Source organism: Salmo trutta, chromosome 37 (assembly GCF_901001165.1).
Source record: "Salmo trutta chromosome 37, fSalTru1.1, whole genome shotgun sequence".
Lineage (NCBI taxonomy): Eukaryota > Metazoa > Chordata > Actinopteri > Salmoniformes > Salmonidae > Salmo > Salmo trutta.
In genome coordinates, this window is record NC_042993.1 from 2,178,802 (window position 1) to 2,198,895 (window position 20,094).

Sequence of the window (20,094 nt, forward strand, 5' to 3'; positions counted from 1 at the left end):
ACCCACCTTCAAGGCTTACTGCAGCCAGCCAATCAGATAGGATTTCACTGCACTGTGCTGCCTCCAGGAAGTTTGTAGTCCCAGGACTACAGGCAGTTGTAGTTCCCTATTATACACGTCTCACACTATAGGACTGCCTGCATGTTACATTATGTTTCATTTTGGTTCCATCCTCATCTCTTATATCAGCCTATACAAGAAAATAAATGGAGAGGGGCTCAACAAGAACATTTATGTAAACCATTAGACACATTTTGCCCAGCTGGTATTGTCATAGCGTAAAATTGCAGCAATGCTCTTTAGGGGGGGCTGTTAGACTTATTCATGAAACTGTGAAGGTTTGGAGAGTGGGGGACAATGCACTGACTCCTGTAAGCTGAGATAGATTGTTTTAGTGGGACAGACAAGAGTGATGCACCAAAATGCAATTCACTCGGAGAAAATTAAAGTATAAGCCTACCAAACAGAAGGGTTCTGTTTGACAGTCTTTTATTGAATAGGCTAAGCAGCGTGTATGTAAAATGGTATACATTGGTCATAAGATAATTGATCAGACAAGGAATGGTGGAAAGGTGTGTGAAGGAAAAGAGGAAAGGTGAGGGAGGGGACAGTGAGATATCAGAGTAAAAACACACAGGGTGCATCATCTCAACAGTCTGGAGTAGCTTCTTCCCAGAAGACACTTTAGAGCATTGAAATGAACCCATAGACAGAGAAGCTTGCTGGCACAGTAATGATTATATAGTGTCTGGCATGGGAAGTGACATCATTCCTTCCTTCAGAGTAATCACCGATCCGACACGTTTGGAATGGTGAGAGTATCGAGGTGGAAGTCTTGTCCAATCACAGTACAGTATATGATATATGGAGAGATATATTTGCAAATCTATCCAGTAGTACATCAGTGATTACCTCCAGGGTGCATTGGACCAGGGCCCTGGTCTGTCCGAAAGAGGAAGGAGGGGGGTTTCGTTTTTTCCAAAGCTGTTGAACAGGTGCATCAGATAAAAGGTCCATTTGTCTATCAGATCAGAAAGGGTCAGTATGTCCATCAGCAACAAAAGAGAACATCTCATCCCTCTATGTCTAACTCTCATCAGCATCATTCCATCCCTGTCTCTATGACACTTGCTTTGATCATCTTTTTTTTCCCTTGCTTCATCTATCCATCTCATTCTCTCATCACTCCACTCCTCTCATAATGCACTTCTCTGTCTCCCTCTTCCACATCCTCAGTCCATCCATGTACCACACTTTATGTAGTAGAAGAATAGTTTACAACAGGCACAACCCAGATCACTCATCTTTACGTAGTGTGGAAAAGACAGGCAAAATTACAATTCAGGGTGAACTATCCCTTTAAGAGCATAATGTTCCATCACCATAGTTACAGCATATAGATCTAAACTCCCGTCACTCTCTAGAATGTCCCCTGTGCTCTGCCTAAACAGCTCTGAGCTGCTATGACCATAGAAATAAAACAAATGGAAAGGAATGTGTGTGTGTTGTCCTAATTTAAATTCTTTGGCTGTGACACTGAAAAGTGATTCTATGGCAGCGGTGCACAACTCAGGTCCTCTAGTTACACTCTCGAGACAATCTACTGTTACATCAACTGTTCAATCAAAAAGCAAGAATGTGATTGGCAGTTTCACTGAAAGGTCACTTGTTAATGTTCCTGGTTAATCAAGGAAAAAGAATCCCTCTGAAATAGAGAGATCGGATGAAACACAGCAGACTCTTGTTCCATTAAGGAGCTGTGCACCACTTCTCTACAGTGTGAAGTCCATTGCCATGGGATTACAGAGTTCAGCAAACTCGGTTTGGGATTTAGAATTTGAGCGACCACCATGTTGGTTCCAAAACATCTAATTCAACAGATCATTGTAGAAGGAATTCATATTGGAATGTTGTCTCATGGAACATGCAGAGCCAACATGGAAGATATTTTCCTTAACTCTGTATGGCTCTGGTGGAGTGTAAACATACCATGGCTGTCAATCAGTCAGTCACCATGACAACAAAGCCATTGCAGGAGATTGAAGACAGTTGATACAAAACATGTTTTGGGTGAAATCAAGGTGGTGTTCATCCTATTCTTTAAACAAACCACTGGATATTCCTCTGTAAAATGCCCTTGGAACACCTCAACATAGTTACATGGTCATTAAAAGTGCAATCCATAAGTTCGCTTTCTGGTAAAACAAAGTGTAGTTTGCACGTTTTAAAGGGGCGGGGGTAGTAAATGAAAACATTTATATTTTTTCCTCAAGTCAATAGTGTTTGAAATTGATCTTGTTGCCACAGGGGACAGAGAACTTGTGGATTGCGCCTTTGAAACCCTTTCCTTTGCAATAATATTGTTCCTATATGTGATAGTTCCCTCAGGTAACGAAGAGTCAGCCAGGACAGGCCAGCTCTGCCTCTACAGTAGGAGACATTTGGAGGATTTCTTCTCAGCGTTGGTGATTTTGACCTCGCGACCTGTGGAGCCCGGCTTCTTGCTGGACTTCAGTAGAATATCTCGAGCCAAAGCCATAAAAGACTACAGAGAGGCAGGAAGAGGTGGAGGGAGAGAGAGACAGGAGGGTAACAGTAGGCGAGAGGGGGTATGGGGATTATTAGAGTATGTGGCACATGTAACCTGTATGAAAAGAACATATCACCCATATTCCCCATGTGAAATGCATAATAAAGGACCAGATAAAGACAGACTCTGTGATTGAATAAAGGACATAAATATAATATCTAAAATAACATATTTATCTCACCTCATCAACATTGATGCTGGCCTTTGCACTGGTCTCAAAGAATCTGATCCCATGATCCTTTGCCAGCTGTCAACAACAGAACACAAGCGCAACATAGCTTCAGCATGTAAATCAGCTAGAAAGATGTGTCGGCATCGATTAATTGTCTCTGGCCCCCTCCCAGTTAGGGGGAGTGATGAGCTCTACAGCAGAGTCTCACAACTCAATCGCTGGATGAAAACTGTTTTCTGCCCCTCCCAAAAGATAGAATTTGTAGATAACTGGCCCTCTTTCTGGGATTCACCCACAAACAGGACCAAGCCTGGCCTGCTGAGGAGTGGCGGACTCCATCCTAGCTGGAGGGGTGCTCTCATCTTATCTACGAACATAGACAGGGCTCTAACTCCTCTAGCTCCACAATGAAATAGGGTGCAGGCCAGGCAACAGGCTGTTAGCCAGCCTGCCAGCTTAGTGGAGTCTGCCACTAGCACAGTTAGCGTAGTCAGCTCAGCTTTCCCCATTGAGACCGTGTCTGTGCCTCGATCTAGGTTGGGCAAAATTAAAAATGGCGGTGTTCGCTTCAGTAATCTTACTAGTATAAAGACCTCCTCCATTCCTGCCATTATTGAAAGAGATTGTGATACTTCACATCTCAAAATTGGGTTACTTAATGTTAGATCCCTCACTTCCAAGGCAGTTATAGTCAATGAACTAATCACTGATCATAATCTTGATGTGATTGGCCTGACTGAAACATGGCTTAAGCCTGATGAATTTACTGTGTTAAATGAGGCCTCACCCCCTGGTTACACTAGTGACCATACCCCCCGTGCATCCGGCAAAGGCGGAGGTGTTGCTAACATTTACGATAGCAAATTTCAATTTACAAAAAAAAAAAACAATGACGTTTTCGTCTTTTGAGCTTCTAGTCATGAAATCTATGCAGCCTACTCAATCACTTTTTATAGCTACTGTTTACAGGCCTCCTGGGCCATATGCAGTGTTCCTTACTGAGTTCCCTGAATTCCTATCGGATCTTGTAGTCATAGCAGATAATATTCTAATTTTTGGTGACTTTAACATTCACATGGAAAAGTCCACAGACCCACTCCAAAAGGCTTTCGGAGCCATCATCGACTCAGTGGGTTTTGTCCAACATGTCTCTGGACCTACTCACTGCCACAGTCATACTCTGGACCTAGTTTTGTCCCATGGAATAAATGTTGTGGATCTTAATGTTTTTCCTCATAATCCTGGATTATCGGACCACCATTTTATTGCGTTTACAATTGCAACAAATAATCTGCTCAGACCCCAACCAAGGAAGATTAAAAGTCGTGCTATAAATTCTCAGACAACCCAAAGATTCCTTGATGCCCTTCCAGACTCCCTCTGCCTACCCAAGGACGTCAGAGGACAAGAATCAGTTAACCACCTAACCGAGGAACTCAATTTAACTTTGCGCAATACCCTAGATGCAGTTGCACCCCTAAAAATTAAAAACATCTGTCATAAGAAACTAGCTCCCTGGTATACAGAAAATACACGAGCTCTGAAGCAAGCTTCCAGAAAATTGGAACGGAAATGGCGCCACACTAAACTGGAAGTCTTCCGACTAGCTTGGAAAGACAGTACCGTGCAGTATCGAAGAGCCCTCACTGCTGCACGATCATCCTATTTTTCCAACTTAATTGAGGAAAATAAGAACAATCCGAAATTTCTTTTTGACACTGTCGCAAAGCTAACTAAAAAGCAGCATTCGCAAATGGAGGATGGCTTTCACTTCAGCAGTAATAAATTTATGAACTTCTTTGAGGAAAAGATCATGATCATTAGAAAGCAAATTACGGACTCCTCTTTAAATCTGGGTATTCCTCCAGGGCTCCATTGTCCTGAGTCTGCACAACTCTGCCAGGACCTAGGATCAAGGGAGATACTAAAGTGTTTTAGTACTAGATCTCTTGACATAATGATGAAAATAATCATGGCCTCCAAACCCTCAAGCTGCATACTGGACCCTATTCCAACTAAACTACTGAAAGAGCTGCTTCCTGTGCTTGGCCCTCCTATGTTGAACATAATAAACGGCTCTCTATCCACCGGATGTGTACCAAGCTCACTAAAAGTGGCAGTAATAAAGCCTCTCTTGAAAAAGCCGAATCTTGACCCAGAAATTATAAAAAACTATCGGCCTATATCGAATCTTCCATTCCTCTCAAAAATTTTAGAAAAAGTTGTTGCGCAGCAACTCACTGCCTTCCTGAAGACAAACAATGTATACGAAACGCTTCAGTCTGGTTTTAGACCCCATCATAGCACTGAGACTGCACTTGTGAAGGTGGTAAATGACCTTTTAATGACGTCAGACCGAGGCTCTGCATCTGTCCTCATGCTCCTAGATCTTAGTGCCGCTTTTGATACCATCGATCACCACATTCTTTTGGAGAGATTGCAAACCCAAATTGGTCTACATGGACAAGTTCTGGCCTGGTTTAGATCTTATCTGTCGGAAAGATATCAGTTTGTCTCTGTGAATGGTTCGTCCTCTGACAAATCAATTGTAAATTTCGGTGTTCCTCAAGGTTCCGTTCTAGGACCACTATTGTTTTCACTATATATTTTACCTCTTGGGGATGTTATTCGAAAACATAATGTTAAATTTCACTGCTATGCGGACGACACACAGCTGTACATTTCAATGAAACATGGTGAAGCCCCAAAATTGCCCTCGCTAGAAGCCTGTGTTTCAGACATAATTTGCAGCCATCCACTTCCTTTTCTACTTTTAAACTCGGACAAAACAGAGATGCTTGTCCTAGGTCCCAAGAAACAAAGAGATCTTCTGTTGAATCTGACAATTAATCTGGATGGTTGTACAGTCGTCTCAAATAAAACTGTGAAGGACCTCGGCGTTACTCTGGACCCTGATCTCTCTTTTGAAGAACATATCAAGACTGCTTCAAGGACAGCTTTTTTCCATCTACGTAACATTGCAAAAATCAGAAACTTTCTGTCCAAAAATGACGCAGAAAAATTAATCCATGCTTTTGTTACTTCTAGGCTCGACTACTGCAATGCTCTACTTTCCGGCTACCCGGATAAAGCACTAAACAAACTTCAGTTAGTGCTAAATACGGCTGCTAGAATCCTGACTAGAACCAAAAAATTTGATCATATTACTCCAGTGCTAGCCTCCCTACACTGGCTTCCTGTTAAGGCAAGGGCTGATTTCAAGGTTTTACTGCTAACCTACAAAGCATTACATGGGCTTGCTCCTACCTATCTTTCCGATTTGGTCCTGCCGTACATACCTACACGTACGCTACGGTCACAAGACGCAGGCCTCCTAATTGTCCCTAGAATTTCTAAGCAAACGGCTGGAGGTAGGGCTTTCTCCTATAGAGATCCATTTTTATGGAATGGTCTGCCTACCCATGTGAGAGACGCAGACTCAGTCTCAACCTTTAAGTCTTTACTGAAGACTTCTCTCTTCAGTAGGTCCTATGATTAAGTATAGTCTGGCCCAGGAGTGTGAAGGTGAACGGAAAGGCTGGAGCAACGAACCGCCTTTGCTGTCTCTGCCTTGTCGGTTCCCCTCTTCCCACTGGGATTCTCTGCCTCTAAGCCTTTTACAGGGGCTGAGTCACTGACTTACTGGTGTTCTTCCATGCCGTCCATGGGAGGGGTGCGTCACTTGAGTAGGTTGAGCCACTGACGTGGTCTTCCTGTCTGGGTTGGCGCCCCCCCTTGGGTTGTGCCGTGGCGGAGATCTTTGTGGGCTATACTCGGCCTTGTCTTCGGACGGTAAGTTGGTGGTTGTAGATATCCCTCTAGTGGTGTGGGGGCTGTGCTTTGGCAAAGTGGGTGGGGTTATATCCTGCCTGTTTGGCCCTGTCCGGGGGTATCATCGGATGGGGCCACAGTGTCTTCTGATCCCTCCTGTCTCAGCCTCCAGTATTTATGCTGCAGTAGTTTATGTGTCGGGGGGCTAGGGTCAGTCTGTTACATCTGGAGTATTCTCTTGTCTTATCCGGTGTCCTGTGTGAATGTAAATATGCTCTCTCTAATTCTCTCTTCTCTCTTTCTTTCTTTCTCTCGGAGGACCTGAGCCCTAGGACCATGCCTCAGGACTACCTGGCATGATGACTCCTTGCTGTCCCCAGTCCACCTGGCCATGCTGCTGCTCCAGTTTCAACTGTTCTGCCTGCGGCTACGGAACCCTGACCTGTTCACCGGACGTGCTTGTTGCACCCTCGACAATTACTATGATTATTATTATTTGACCATGCTGGTCATTTACGAACATTTTAACATCTTGACCATGTTCTGTTATAATATCCACCCGGCACAGCCAGAAGAGGACTGGCCATCCCTCATAGCCTGGTTCCTCTCTAGGTTTCTTCCTAGGTTTTTGGCCTTTCTCAGGAGTTTTTCCTAGGGAGTTTTTCCCAGCCACCGTGCTTCTTTCACATGCATTGCTTGCTGTTTGGGGTTTTAGGCTGGGTTTCTGTACAGCACTTTGAGATTTCAGCTGATGTACGAAGGGCTATATAAATAAATTTGATTTGATTTGATTACAGCAGGATATGATGTCACGTCCCTCTCCTAAATCAGCAGAGTTTATGCCACGTTCAAAACAACTGGGAACAGGTTGAAAAGTCGGAGCTCTTAGCCCTCAATGATCCACACATCCATTCATCCATCACTAACATCTGCACATCACTGTCAATATCATTGAAAGAAAACACTTCATAATCAAAACAATGATCATTAAAATTGTAGAGGCTCACCTTTTCCCCCGTTTCCTTGGATACCTTCCTCTTGGCCTCAATGTCACACTTGTTAGCTAGCAACATCCGGCTGACCCCCGCTGATGCATTCTGGGGGATAAAAGATAGGGAGTTGGCATCCATTTTATATTTCAATGATGTATCCCTCAACTTCTGCCCTTAATTCTGCCTCCACAAGCACCCTCTAGGAGGCTTTAATTCAGCTCTACATTGGAGCCACGTCTAACTCTTGGTTCAGATGGGAAATCATGAACTCATTTCAAAATATCCACTTTGAACTTATCTTTGTTAACTATGCAAACAAAATTAAACACATTTAAACATGTTTTTGGGAGTGTAGTTGTATGCCCCGGTATGCACTAAAGGCACCCCCTTAGAAAACAATGTAACAATGTAACCCTTGTTATTGTGGTTTATAGATGGCAATAAGAAGTCTGGTCAATCAGAATAATGTCCTGTGCAGTCATTCCATAAGACTGTCTGTCTAGGGGTTGTTTGATGTCACTGTGCATAATGGCTGATTCATCTAAAGAATGTTAACATGTTTCTATAATGAGGACCAGGACTGTGCCTCCAATGTCAGTGGAGAGACAGCTACATCATTTCTGCTCCTCGTGCTTTTCTAAAAGTCATCCATCACGGACCACAGAATAAGGAAACAGTGGTATGAGACCCTCTGGTAGTGTTGCTCATGTCTCATTGTATTGTTTCAAATCCTTCCTAGAGGCCTGAGAAAATACTGCCCTCTCAGTTTCTTTCTGGCCTGTGTCATGTCTTGTCCTTTCCCTCTTTCACAACAGTCAGTCTGTGTGTTTCCCTGTCAACAGTCAGTCTGTGTGTTTCCCTGTCAACAGTCAGTCTGTGTGTTTCCCTGTCACCTCCTTGATGCTCTTCATCCAGTTCTGAATGTTCTCGTAGGACTTCTCGTCTGTGATGTCATACACCAGGATGATGCCCTGAGAGATCCCGGGAGACATGAGTCAAAAATAAAACATTGTGCAATTCAAAATCAACCTGATGGATGTAAGAAATATGATACTAATAGTTTCAGTCATAATCTTACACCCATAATGTTCTCTCATATCTACAGAGGTGAAGGGAGAGAGAAGGCCCGTTTATGCCTGGTGCTAAGATGCCCTTTTTGTCCTGATCTTGTCCACATTCTGATTGTGCTCACAGTTGTAGACAGGTGTAGATGAATAAATGACTTGTGATCTGATCGAGAGAGAGTTGAGAGACTCACCATAGCTCCTCTGTAGTAGGCTGTAGTGATGGTCTTAAACCTCTCCTGCCCTGCTGTGTCCCTGGAAACAGAATACATTAGAGAAAATGTTTCACCTCCTTCAAAAAGTAGCTCTTTGAACACCCTAGAGTACAGATGTAGGATCTTAATTTGAGCCAGTTTGCTACAACAGAAAAATAATCCTGCAGCAACAGGAAATGTGAATTATTATGTGGATTATAATTCATGGAAAATTTTTGTGGGGGTTGATACATTTTCCATAAGGGTAAATCAAGTCTGAAATTTCAAAGTGGAAATTACACATTTTAGAACCCTTTTTAGAAATCAAATACACTACAAGTTTGCATTTCATGCTTTGCAGGAAGATTCTCAGAAACAAAAGCGTGATCAAATTAAGATCCTACATCTGTAGTAAGCACTGAAACTACTGCAGATTTGTCTGTGTTGGCAGCTGTTCTTTCTCTACACATTTCCTGTTTTTCTAATGCAGCACCCAATTCAAAGAGTACACTGTTTATACATACATATCCAGAGCAATACAGCCTTTACACACGTGTCCAGCACATCAATTATCCACGATTCTGCAAAAACATTACGCTATGGTCACACTAATGTTCTCACAGCACAGAACGTGGAAGTTCCCCACACACACTGAGCTATGGTCGGCAAAGGAGGTTGGTGGCACCTTAAATTGGGGGGAACAGGCTTGTTCTAATGACTGGAGCGGAATACGTGGAATGGTAACAAATACATCAAACACATGGTTTCCAGGTGTTTGATGCCACTCCATTTGCTCCGTTCTGTCCATTCTCCCCTCAGCAGCCTCCTGTGATGGTCAATATGGCATATCCCCCTAATGGCTCAGGTCAGGATTTGGGGAGGTTAACCTGATCCTGTATTAAAGGACAACTTCTACCAGGGGTGTGGAATCCACAGAGATGAGACATGCATATGTTTTATGCCAGTTCAATAAACTCTTTATGGCTGCTTCAGATTTCATGTCTGGCTTTATGATAACTCACTGGCATTCACTGACAGATAAAACATAGGTGAAGTCATAGCCTACACCAAAGGCCTTGCCAGTCAATATCTCAGTGTACTCAGTGACATATGCCAGATATACACTATATATAAAAAAGTATGTGGACACCTCTTCTAAATTTGTGGATTTGGCTATTTCAGTCACACCAATTGCTGACAGGTGTATAAAAATCGAGCACACCACCATGCAATCTCCATTGACAAACATTGGCAGTAGAATGGCCTTACTGAAGAGCTCAGTGACTTTGAATGTGGCACCGTCATAGGATGCAACCTTTTCAACAAGTCAGTTCGTGCTAGAGCTGCCCGAGTCAACTGTAAGTGCTGTTATTGTGAAGTGGAAACGCCTAGGAGCAACAACGGCTCAGTCGTGAAGTCGTAGGCCACAAAAGCTCACAGAACGGGACTGCCGAGTGCTGAAGCACGTACCGTGTAAAAATTGTCACTCACTACCAAGTTCCAAACTGCCTCTGCATAAGAACTGTTCGTCGGGAGCTTGATGAAATGGGTTTCCATGGCCGAACAGCCTGACACAAGCTTAAGATCTCCATGCGCAATGCCAAGCGTCAGCTAGAGTGGTGTAAAGCTAGCTGCCATTGGACTCTGGAGCAGTGGAAACATGTTCTCTGGAATGATGAATCACGCTTTACCATCTGGCAGTCCGACCGACAAATCTGGGTTTGGCTGATGCCACGACAAAGCTACCTGCCCCAATGCATAGTGCCACCTGTACAGTTTGGTGGAGGAGGAATAATGGTCTGTGGCTGTTTTCATGATTCGGTCTAGGCCCCTTAGTTCCAGTGAAGGGAAATCTTAACACTACAGCATACAATGACATTCTGGACGATTCTGTGCTTCCAACTTTGTGGCAACAGTTTGGGGAAGGCCCTTTCCTGTTTCAGCATGACAAAGCCAAGTCCATACAAAAATGGTTTGTCGAGATTGGTGTGTTAGAACTTGACTGGCCTGCACAGAGCCCTGACCTCAACCCCATATTAATGCCCATGAATCTGGAATGAGATGTTCAACGAACATGTGCCCACATGCTTTTGGTCACCGCGAGCCTACCAGATGAGCTAAATGCCTTTCATGTTCGCTTCGAGGCAAGCAACACTGAAGCATGCATGAGAGCACCAGCTGTGTGATCACGCTCTCCATAGCCGATGTGAGCAAGATCTTTAAAAACAGGTCAACATTCACAAGGCTGCAGGGACAGATGGATTACCAGGATGTGTACTCAAAGCATTACCAACTGGCAAGTGTCTTCACTGACATTTTCAACCTCTCCCTGGCCGAGTCTGTAATACTTACACGTTTCAAAATGACCACCATAGTCCCTGTGACCAAGAAAGCAAAGGTAACCTGCCTACATGACTACCGCCCCGTAGCACTCACTTCGGTAGCCATGAAGTGCTTTGAAAGGCTGGTCATGGCTCACATCAACACCATCATGCCAGAAACCCTAGACCCACTCCAATTCACATACCACCCCAACAGATCCACAGATGATGCAATCTCTATTGCACTCCACACTGCCCTTTCCCACCTGGACAAATGGAACACATATGTGAGAATGCTGTTCATTGACTACAGCTCAGTGTTCAACACCAGTGCCCAAAAAAGCTAATCACTAGCTAAGGACCCTGGGAATAAACACCTCCATCTGCAACTGGATCCTGGACTTCCTGACGGGCCACCCCCAGGTGGTAAGGGTAGGCAACAACACATCTGCCATGTTGATTCACAACACTGGGGCCCCTCAGGGGTGCATGTTGAGTCCCCTCCTGTACTCCCTGTTCACCCACGACTGCGTTGCCAAGCACGACTCCAACACCATCATTAAGTTTGCTGACGACACAACAGTGGTAGGCCTGATCACCGACAACGATGAGATAGCCTACAGGGAGGAGGTCAGAGACCTGGCAGTGTGGTGCCAGAACAAGAACCTCTCTCTCAATGTGAGCAAGACAAAGGAGCTGATCGTGGCCTACAGGAAAAGGGTCGAGAGTTACAAGTTCCTTGGTGTCCACATCACCAACAAACTATCATGGTCCAAACACACCAAGACAGTTGTGAAGAGGGCACGACAACATCTTTTCGGGCATGGGTCCCCAGATCCTCAATAAGTTCTATAGCTGCACCATCGGGCGGCAGGTAGCCTAGTGGTTAGAGCGTTAGACTTGTAACTGAAAGGTCGCAAGATCGAATCCCTGAGCTGACAAGGTAAAAATCTGTCGTTCTGCCCCTGAACAAGGCAGTTAACCCACTGTTCCTAGGCCGTCATTGTAAATAAGAATTTGTTCTTAACTGACTTTCCTAGTTAAATAAAGGTAAAAAACCAAGAGCATCCTGACCAGTTGCATCACTGCCTGGTATGGTAACTGCTCGGCATCTGACCGTAAGGCACTACAGAGGGTAGTGTGTACAGCCCAGTACATCACTGGGGCCAAGCTTCCTGCCATCCAGGACCTCTATACTAGGCGTGTCAGAGGAAAGCCCAAAAAATTGTCAACCACTCCAGTCACCCAAGTCATAGACTGTTCTCTCTGCTACCGCAAGGCAAGCGGTACCGGAGCGCCAAGTCTAGGACCAAAAGGCTCCTTAACAGCTTCTACCCCCAAGCCATAAGACTGCTGAACAACTAATCAAATGGCCACCTGCACTATCTACATTGTCCCCCTACATTTCTTGAACTGCATTGTTGGTTAAGCGCTTGTAAGTAAGCATTTCACGGTAAGGTCTACTACACCTGTTGTATTTGGCGCATGTGACAAATACAATGTGATTTTGATTTGTAGTGTATATTGCAGCTATTGCATACTGGGTTGCCTGCCTTTAGTCTAACAAGACAAATAAAACCAAAATCTTGCATTCCTAAGGTCTTGTACTACAATCAGTGTGTGGTGACCCTTTGAGTGACATTTGGACAGAAAGCCCTGTCATAAACAGTTGGTTGTTTTGGTAAAAAGGGAGGTTCCTCTTTCCTCTGAGAAAGAGAAGTAGACACACGTCCATAACACACGAGGAGTTGAATAAAATCTGTGTCGGTCCCATAACGGTCATCACTCTTAGAGAGCAGCAAACAGTAGTCCTAAATGGACCTTTCATTCTTTCTTTGCCTGGATCCTCTTCTCTTACCAGACTTGCAGTTTGACTTTCTTTCCCTCCACGTCTATCGTCTTTACTTTAAAGTCGATGCCTGAAGAAAGGATGGGAGGATGACAGAGAGAGGGGAGGGAGGAGGTCGACAGGAAGGGAGGGAAGACAATGAGTTAAATTCCCACACACATTGCAGCAAATATAGGTCATGCCAATTAAACCATTTAACATGCATGGAGGGGAGACAGGCAGTCTCAATTCATTCACTGGGATAGTAAAATCTGTCTAGCTCTGCCCCATTCTGCTGTATTGTACCATACACACACACACACGGTCTCTGGGTTTGTTATTGTCTGGGTTTCCTGCAGGACAGGGACGGTCAGAGAAAGAGAGGGATGGCAGATAGAGAGAGAGGGATGGCAGAGAGAGGACAGAGAAGATGGGCGTCTTAAACTGTGAATTCCAAGGGAGGACAACCATTTTTCTGATAATGAGAGACTGAAAAGAGATAGGAGAGATAGGAGGAATGGGGGTGGGTGGACCCTCTGGGTAAAGTGAGGGAGGGGAGAGGGAGATATGGAGAAGATATAGAAACAACAGCAGCACAGCAACAATGCAGGTGAACTACAATAGGGATATAGTCAGACAGCGATAGACGTGTAGAGACATGAACACAGCAGAACTGGAAACGTGAGATAACTGCGTGGTGAAAGTGATAAGAACTTGGCATTATATGTTAGCTGACTGAATGGTACCTATATCAGCAATGACGAATTTAAAGGGTTGCTGAATATTTTGGGGCCGATTAGGCTATAACCGATTAAATGGGGTTTCGTAGAGCTAGGCTACATACCGATAGTTGATATGTAGGTTGAGTTGAAGTTGTCCTCAGCAAATCGAATAATCAGACATGTTTTCCCCACTCCACTATCTCCGATGAGTAATAATTTGAAAAGGAAGTCGTACTTCTTCGCCATGTTTTTCAAAGTGTTTGGTAAATGATCAGAAACTATGACTCTTTACAAAACCAATACACTTTCCAATGTTCTTCTTACACTTATTTGTAACGTTTAAGAGGTTAACAAATGCCTTAAAAAGTATTGCTCAACATACACAAAGGTCAAAATCACACTCTCATTTCTCCTGGGGAATTTCTGCTTTCTTTAGCATAAAATCCGCTAGTTTTCCCTTTCCCTTGAAAACTGTCACCGGTAAATACGGTTCTCCCCCAATGTCTCTTTTGGTCCGAGAAAAATAAAACAGAACGCCACAAGTTCAAAACGAAAGTTGGAACCAACGTTTCTGCACTTCAATGGGCTATACAATTCTACAGCGCCACAAAGCTTTGTTAAAATCCATTTATCAAGCCAAAATGTCAATTTATTTTCTTCCAAAGGCCGATTAACATACATCCATTCCACACAGACAGGGCTACGTTTTCGCCCAAAAACTTTCTCCTGTCGAAGTTCACGTAGGATTACGTAGAGGGAGAGGTTCAGTTATTACCGTGGAGGGAACAGACTGACATGGGACAGCAGGAATGGCCGATACTGCTTATAGGCAGCAGAGGACGCTCGACCATATGAATAAAGTCAATGGTTATTTAGGTGTATTATAGAGCCCCATGTACTGAAATATGTTATAATATATCTGTATACGTGTTTCCTTAGTACCATATTTATTTTCGTGGATAAAACAATGAGTAACAAACACGATTTGACTGACAAGTAAATGAAAAAATGAGGTGGATGAGAAATATAAAATGTAATGTCTCTATTAAAAAAATAAGTGGTCTCTGCCTCACACTGCCAGAGAAATCTAACAAAATGTGCCAGTAAGGCTAGTTATAGATGGCGCTGAACAAAACCTCTGGTGTGTAGACCTGTGTTTTGGAAGAGTTGACCTCACAAACATGGCCTCCTTTGCCTCGCCTCCTTGACACGTAATAGCGACAAAACACTTCCGGCCCCTGCTCTTCGGCCCCGTTCATTTATTAACTGTCAACTTCCGGTTGATCCTTCTTTTCGGCAACGGCTACAAACTCGCCAACATGCCAGTAAGTGCGCACACAGGCAATATAACCCTTGCTTCAGCTCGGGAATTTTGTTTGAGCGGTACATGACCACATCCATCGATGTATTAGAACTTTGCAAATATTCCGATTTATTTATATTCCGAATTATTCAACCAATGGATAGCTAGAAGAATCTTAAACTGCGTGCCAAGCGCGTGCTATGGTCTGCTGAATTGATGCAATATGGCGGCGTACATGCACTAGAAAGCATGGACTGACATGTAACTAACTAGTTTGATGTTTAGTGATTGTTTCTAAGCATTTGACAGCGCTTGTACACGATGCAGTTTTACTAGATATGCGCATTCCTTGACTTATGTTTGATAGTGGACGTACGCATTCTTTAGCTAAACAAGCTAACGTTAAAAAGCTTAGGCTAGCCAGTACTGAAGTTACTAGCCAGGCGTTTACCTGACGAACATTTTTTGTCAAATGTTTTTGATTATACTAACTTACGTACACGTCTCATGTATGGACATTGTTTTAACTTGTTAGCTAGCTAGATTATCAAATGGACTTTTCCATCTGCATTTTCTAAGATGGCCACCCTCTGGTTTCTCTTTCAGCTCGCAAAGGACCTGTTGCACCCAACCTCCGAGGAGGAGAAGAGAAGTCACAAGAAGAAGCGTCTTGTACAGAGCCCTAACTCGTATTTTATGGATGTCAAATGTCCAGGTTAGTGTGTCTCCCTGTAGCTTAGCTAGAAGTGACTCCCCGGCTCAGCTCACACCAAACGCAGCCGTCATTGTAAAAAAGAACGTGTTCTTAACTGACATATTCAACTGACAGGTCATTGGTTTGCCTGTCTTCAGTAAAACTGGTCAGTCCACCAAAGGGAGCGTTTGCATGGCCAATGGAAACTCGATGTGATCCCGTGGCTCGGTTGGTAGAGCATTGTGCTTTCAACGCCAGGGTTGTGGGTTTGATTCCCACAGGGGAACAGTACAACAATGTATGCGCTCTGTAAGTTGTCAGCTAAATGACTTAAATGTAAATCTAGTCTGGTAGTTATTGATTACTGAGACTGACTTGTTTCTAGAGGGATGAGTAGCGACTTGCCTTTATGTGTTGCCCATTCATTGTCTCCAGAGTGAATGAGGTGTCAACCAAGGCATACAGTAACCTTGTGATTGTCTTTGTTTGGAAGGAGTCTCCACTGATTCCTTTCAATAACTGCAACTGCAAGAACACAACTGTAATTAGAACATAATTTGTGTGTGATTTGTTGGGACTGAAAACACGAGTACGTCTCGTTCAGTTTAGGACATTGAGGTGAATGTTAATTTGTCTGAACTGTTCTCTCTACAGGATGCTATAAGATCACGACCGTGTTCAGTCACGCCCAGACGGTCGTCCTGTGTGTTGGATGCTCCACAGTCCTGTGTCAACCTACAGGGGGTAAAGCACGCCTCACAGAAGGTACTATACTACACACACTCCCAGCCTTCCACACAGAGTATCCAGGATGGAAAGATACTGTTGGACATGATTGATGCCTTTGTGTTGCCCATTCATTGTCTCCAGAGTGAATGAGGTGTCAACCAAGGCATACAGTAACCTTGTGATTGTCTTTGTTTGGAAGGAGTCTCCACTGATTCCTTTCAATAAGTAACTGCAAGAACACAGTAGTATACAGAAATAATACTGTCTGTTCTGTTTCTAGTTGTAATAGTCTGACCTGCCACTCTTTAGGATCATGCCATGAGATGTCAAATAAAACTATTTTTGTTTTCCAGTTAAATGTAGTTTTCATACTTTACTGACCATGACCCAAATAATTTAATGTACTGCTTTTCAATAGCCCCAATTGAAGTGTGACCTTTTACCTGCTCAGCTGGCTTGGTTTGTATTCACTACAGTTCAGGTTCAATAGCCCCAATTGAAGTGTGATCCTTTACCAGCTCAGCTGGCTTGGTTTGTATTCACCACAGCTCAGGTTGGCAGTGTTTGTAGGGATAGGAATGGCCAGGGACCTCTCAGTATTGTTCTGATAATATTGTAAGGAAGATTCCATCCAAAACCACTCATTCCTATCATTTACAGTGCTACATAACACTGTGGACAATGTTTTGTGAAGAAATGTTTCATTTTGTTATAAGGTTGGTAGCAACATGTAAAAATCATTGTGGAAATCTGTTGCAGCTCAAGTCGACTACAAAATCCACAATGCAAAGCTCTATAGGCTAGCTAGGTAGGTAGCTGGCTTGCAAACGTACCTAAACACAACACCAGCATATGAAGTTGCTAGTTAGCTATGAAATCACCTAAACAAACTGCACTATCAATTTAGGAGTCTACAGTCTCACCATTTTCAACCTGCAGATCGATGTGCCTCATCGTGGAGTCTGACATTCACAACAGCACCATGCAATGCACCCTGGACTGACGAAGCAGACACATAGGAGGAATGTGTTAGACCCTCTGTTAAATTACACATTTCGATGTAAGAAAATTGCAAAAATGATGGCTCATTTGAGAGAAGACAACCTCTCGTGTTATGACATTGGCCTGTATTAAAATCTGACCTGTATGACGGACTGTTTTGCAATCTAAAAGTAATATTCCTATTGACTATTAGTGGTACATCAAACCGGCCTGAATTTCTGGCTGCTTGAACGGCAATGGCTCAGATACACATGAATTGATAGAACATCACCAAGAGGTGCACAAAAACACAACATTCAAAATGCCGAAACGATGTGTATTGCGATTTGATGTTTCTCACTATATGATCTGTGCTGTTGCCAGGTGGAACCTATTCCCTGTATTGTTTGCTTAGTGACCGGTGCTATATCCTGTTTCCTGGGTCACCAGTCAATATTGTCCTAGTATTAATGATTGGCATGCAATGAGTTCCTAGTGAATGTCTGTCCATATAACATGCTGACTGGACCATGTTGGTTTTGTATGTCCACACCAGACGCGATCCAAGACAGGCAGGTTGAAATATCAAAACGAGCTCTGAACCAACTATATACTAAGATATAAACGCAGCATGTGTTGGTCCCATGTTTCATGAGCTGAAATAAAAGATCCCTGTTAGTGAGCATATCTCCTTTGCCAAGATAATCCACCTGACAGGTGTGGCATATCAAGAAGCTGATTCAACAGCATGATCATTACAGGTTCCCCTTGTGCTGGGGACAAAAGGCCACTCAAATGTGCAGTTTTTAGACAACACAATGCCACAGATGTCTGGAGTTGAGGGAGTGCAGTTGGCATGCTGACTGCAGGAATAATCCACCAGAGCTGTTGCTAGAGAATTGAACGTTTTTCTCTACCATAACCTGCCTCCGTCGTTTTAAGAGAATTTGGCAGTACATCCAATCGGCCTCGCAACGGCAGACCACGTGTATGGCGTCGCGTGGGTGAGCAGTTTGCTGATGTCAATGTTGTGAACAGAGTGCCCCAGGGTTACGGTATGGGCAGGAATAAGCTACGAACACAATTCATCAATGGCAATTTGAATGCACAGAAATAGCATGAGATCCTGAGACCCTTTTTTAATCTTAGACCAACAGATGCAATCTGTCTTCCCAGTCATGTGAAATGTATTTATTTCAATTGACTGATTTCCTCATATGAACTGTAATTCAGTAAAATCTTTGAAATAGTTGCAGTTTATATTTTTGTTCAGGTTGAAACACAAAACATTTAGCTAGCTTGCTGTTGCGAGCTAATTTGTCCTGGGAGATAAACTGTTCGCTGCTCTGGCACCCCAATAGTGGAACAAGCTCCCTCACGACGCCAGGACAGCGGAGTCAATCACCACCTTCCGTAGACACCTGAAACCCCACCTCTTTAAGGAATACCTGGGATAGGATTAAGTAATCCTTCTAACCCCCCCCCCCCCCAAGATAGATGTACTATTGTAAAGTGGTTGTTCCACTGGATATCATAAGGTGAATGCACCAATTTGTAAGTCGCTCTGGATAAGAGCGTCTGCTAAATTACGTAACTGTAAACATTGGGTTATTTTCTGAAATGCACAAGGTCCTTTTTTCTGGATCTCTGTAGAATATTGACCCATTTTGAGTTGCACACAATCGTGTGTTCTCTACTCCGACAAGCCACGGATAAAAGGGGAAACCTAGTTAGTTTCTAGTAATCTCTCCTTCAGTAGTCTTCTTCTGTGGACTTTATGTCGGTTGGCAACCAACTTTAAAGTGCATTACCACCACCGACTGGACTGGTGTGTGGACCTTTAGTTCATATTTCTATAACCAACGTGGGTATATGCTCCTAAAAACAAATAAGAAGATGGGAGAGGTGGGACTTGCAGCGCGTCAAACGCTGGTTACACAGACGAGTGTACATGAAATGACTGAATAACCGGTAGGCTGTCAGTCTGGCCTTAACAATAAACAGTAGTTTGATCTCCTCACTCTCCCTACCATATAAAAGTGAAATCTGTCTGGAACCATAACTAACTCTTTCTCCTTCACCCAGGATGCTCATTCAGGAGAAAACAGCACTAGACTCTCAGCAATGGAGCTTGTTGGACCGAGAGACCCAAGGGAGGAGAAACGGGATTGACCCCACAGTGACCCTGCTCAGGAAGTGACAACGCGAGAGGAAAAGTGGAGATGAAACTGAAGAAGAGGAAAGATGGTGTTGAGCTCTGTTTTGTGTACGTAGAGAAAACGTCCCCTGGCATGATGACATCACTGTAACACCACTCCTCCACCAGCCTTTCTCTCACTTCTTAATAAAGTTTAGTTTTTTCGTTAAAGAATTCAGTTTACTTGTCAGTCTTTGATCCAGATGTCATATGTTTGACTCTATTATTAGAAAACAACATGGTGTCATATGGGGAAGGTAAGCTGGTCCTAGATCTATGCCTGAACAACTACCTAGAGACCCTGTTCAAGTAGACCCACTGTTCTTAAATCAGGGTGTCACTCATTCCATGGAGGACCTAGGATCTGCTGGTTTTTCCCTTTCAATTAAGACCTAGGCAACCAGGTGAGGACAGTAACTTACTAATCCGTGACCTTAATTCAACCAAGTACAAGGGAGGAGAGAACCCGCAGACACTCGTCCCTCTGGAATGAGTTTGACACCTGTGCCTTAAATGGACCAACGCAACACACTGAC

The 20,094-nt window shown here is 43.7% G+C and overlaps 2 protein-coding genes, 1 long non-coding RNA gene and 2 other non-coding genes across 5 annotated transcripts; 4 read left to right on the forward strand and 1 right to left on the reverse strand.

The window, feature by feature from the left end:
- Positions 1-472: 472 nt before the first annotated feature.
- On the reverse strand, positions 473-14,443 carry LOC115177244 (ras-related protein Rab-13). The gene is made up of 7 exons (XM_029737846.1): positions 13,777-14,443; positions 12,963-13,023; positions 8,784-8,844; positions 8,419-8,496; positions 7,541-7,630; positions 2,772-2,837; positions 473-2,545 (listed from the first exon to the last, which is right to left on the reverse strand). The coding sequence occupies exons 1-7, from the start codon at positions 13,898-13,900 to the stop codon at positions 2,426-2,428; spliced, it is 600 nt and encodes a 199-aa protein (XP_029593706.1). The 5' UTR covers positions 13,901-14,443; the 3' UTR covers positions 473-2,425.
- A 1,078-nt stretch (positions 14,444-15,521) lies between these two features.
- On the forward strand, positions 15,522-19,732 carry LOC115177469 (40S ribosomal protein S27). Its single transcript, XM_029738271.1, has 3 exons — positions 15,522-15,672; positions 16,306-16,416; positions 19,447-19,732. Exons 1-3 carry the CDS (start codon positions 15,537-15,539, stop codon positions 19,473-19,475), a joined length of 276 nt encoding a protein of 91 aa, XP_029594131.1. The 5' UTR covers positions 15,522-15,536; the 3' UTR covers positions 19,476-19,732.
- LOC115177562 (small nucleolar RNA SNORA13) lies at positions 16,054-16,190 on the forward strand. Its single transcript, XR_003872424.1, has one exon. It is a non-coding gene; the product is annotated as a small nucleolar RNA SNORA13 (small nucleolar RNA).
- Positions 16,423-17,534, forward strand: LOC115177470 (uncharacterized). The gene is made up of 2 exons (XR_003872407.1): positions 16,423-17,188; positions 17,320-17,534. It is a non-coding gene; the product is annotated as an uncharacterized LOC115177470 (long non-coding RNA).
- Positions 16,491-16,623, forward strand: LOC115177574 (small nucleolar RNA SNORA13). The gene has a single exon (XR_003872435.1). It is a non-coding gene; the product is annotated as a small nucleolar RNA SNORA13 (small nucleolar RNA).
- Positions 19,733-20,094: the final 362 nt, after the last annotated feature.

What these genes read in the sequence shown, in the direction of transcription:
- LOC115177244 (XM_029737846.1), bottom strand. Translation starts at nt 13,900, where the DNA reads ATGGCGAAGAAGTACGACTTCCTTTTCAAATTATTACTCATCGGAGAT. An exon ending in CCTACTACAGAGGAGCTATG is followed by an intron (nt 8,497 to 8,783) that starts GTGAGTCTCTCA and finishes GGGATCTCTCAG; the next exon opens with GGCATCATCCTGGTGTATGA. An exon ending in CCAAGGAAACGGGGGAAAAG is followed by an intron (nt 2,838 to 7,540) that starts GTGAGCCTCTAC and finishes TGTTGTTGACAG; the next exon opens with CTGGCAAAGGATCATGGGAT.
- LOC115177469 (XM_029738271.1), top strand. Translation starts at nt 15,537, where the DNA reads ATGGCCACCCTCTGGTTTCTCTTTCAGCTCGCAAAGGACCTGTTGCAC. An exon ending in TATGGATGTCAAATGTCCAG is followed by an intron (nt 15,673 to 16,305) that starts GTTAGTGTGTCT and finishes TTCTCTCTACAG; the next exon opens with GATGCTATAAGATCACGACC. An exon ending in TAAAGCACGCCTCACAGAAG is followed by an intron (nt 16,417 to 19,446) that starts GTACTATACTAC and finishes TCCTTCACCCAG; the next exon opens with GATGCTCATTCAGGAGAAAA.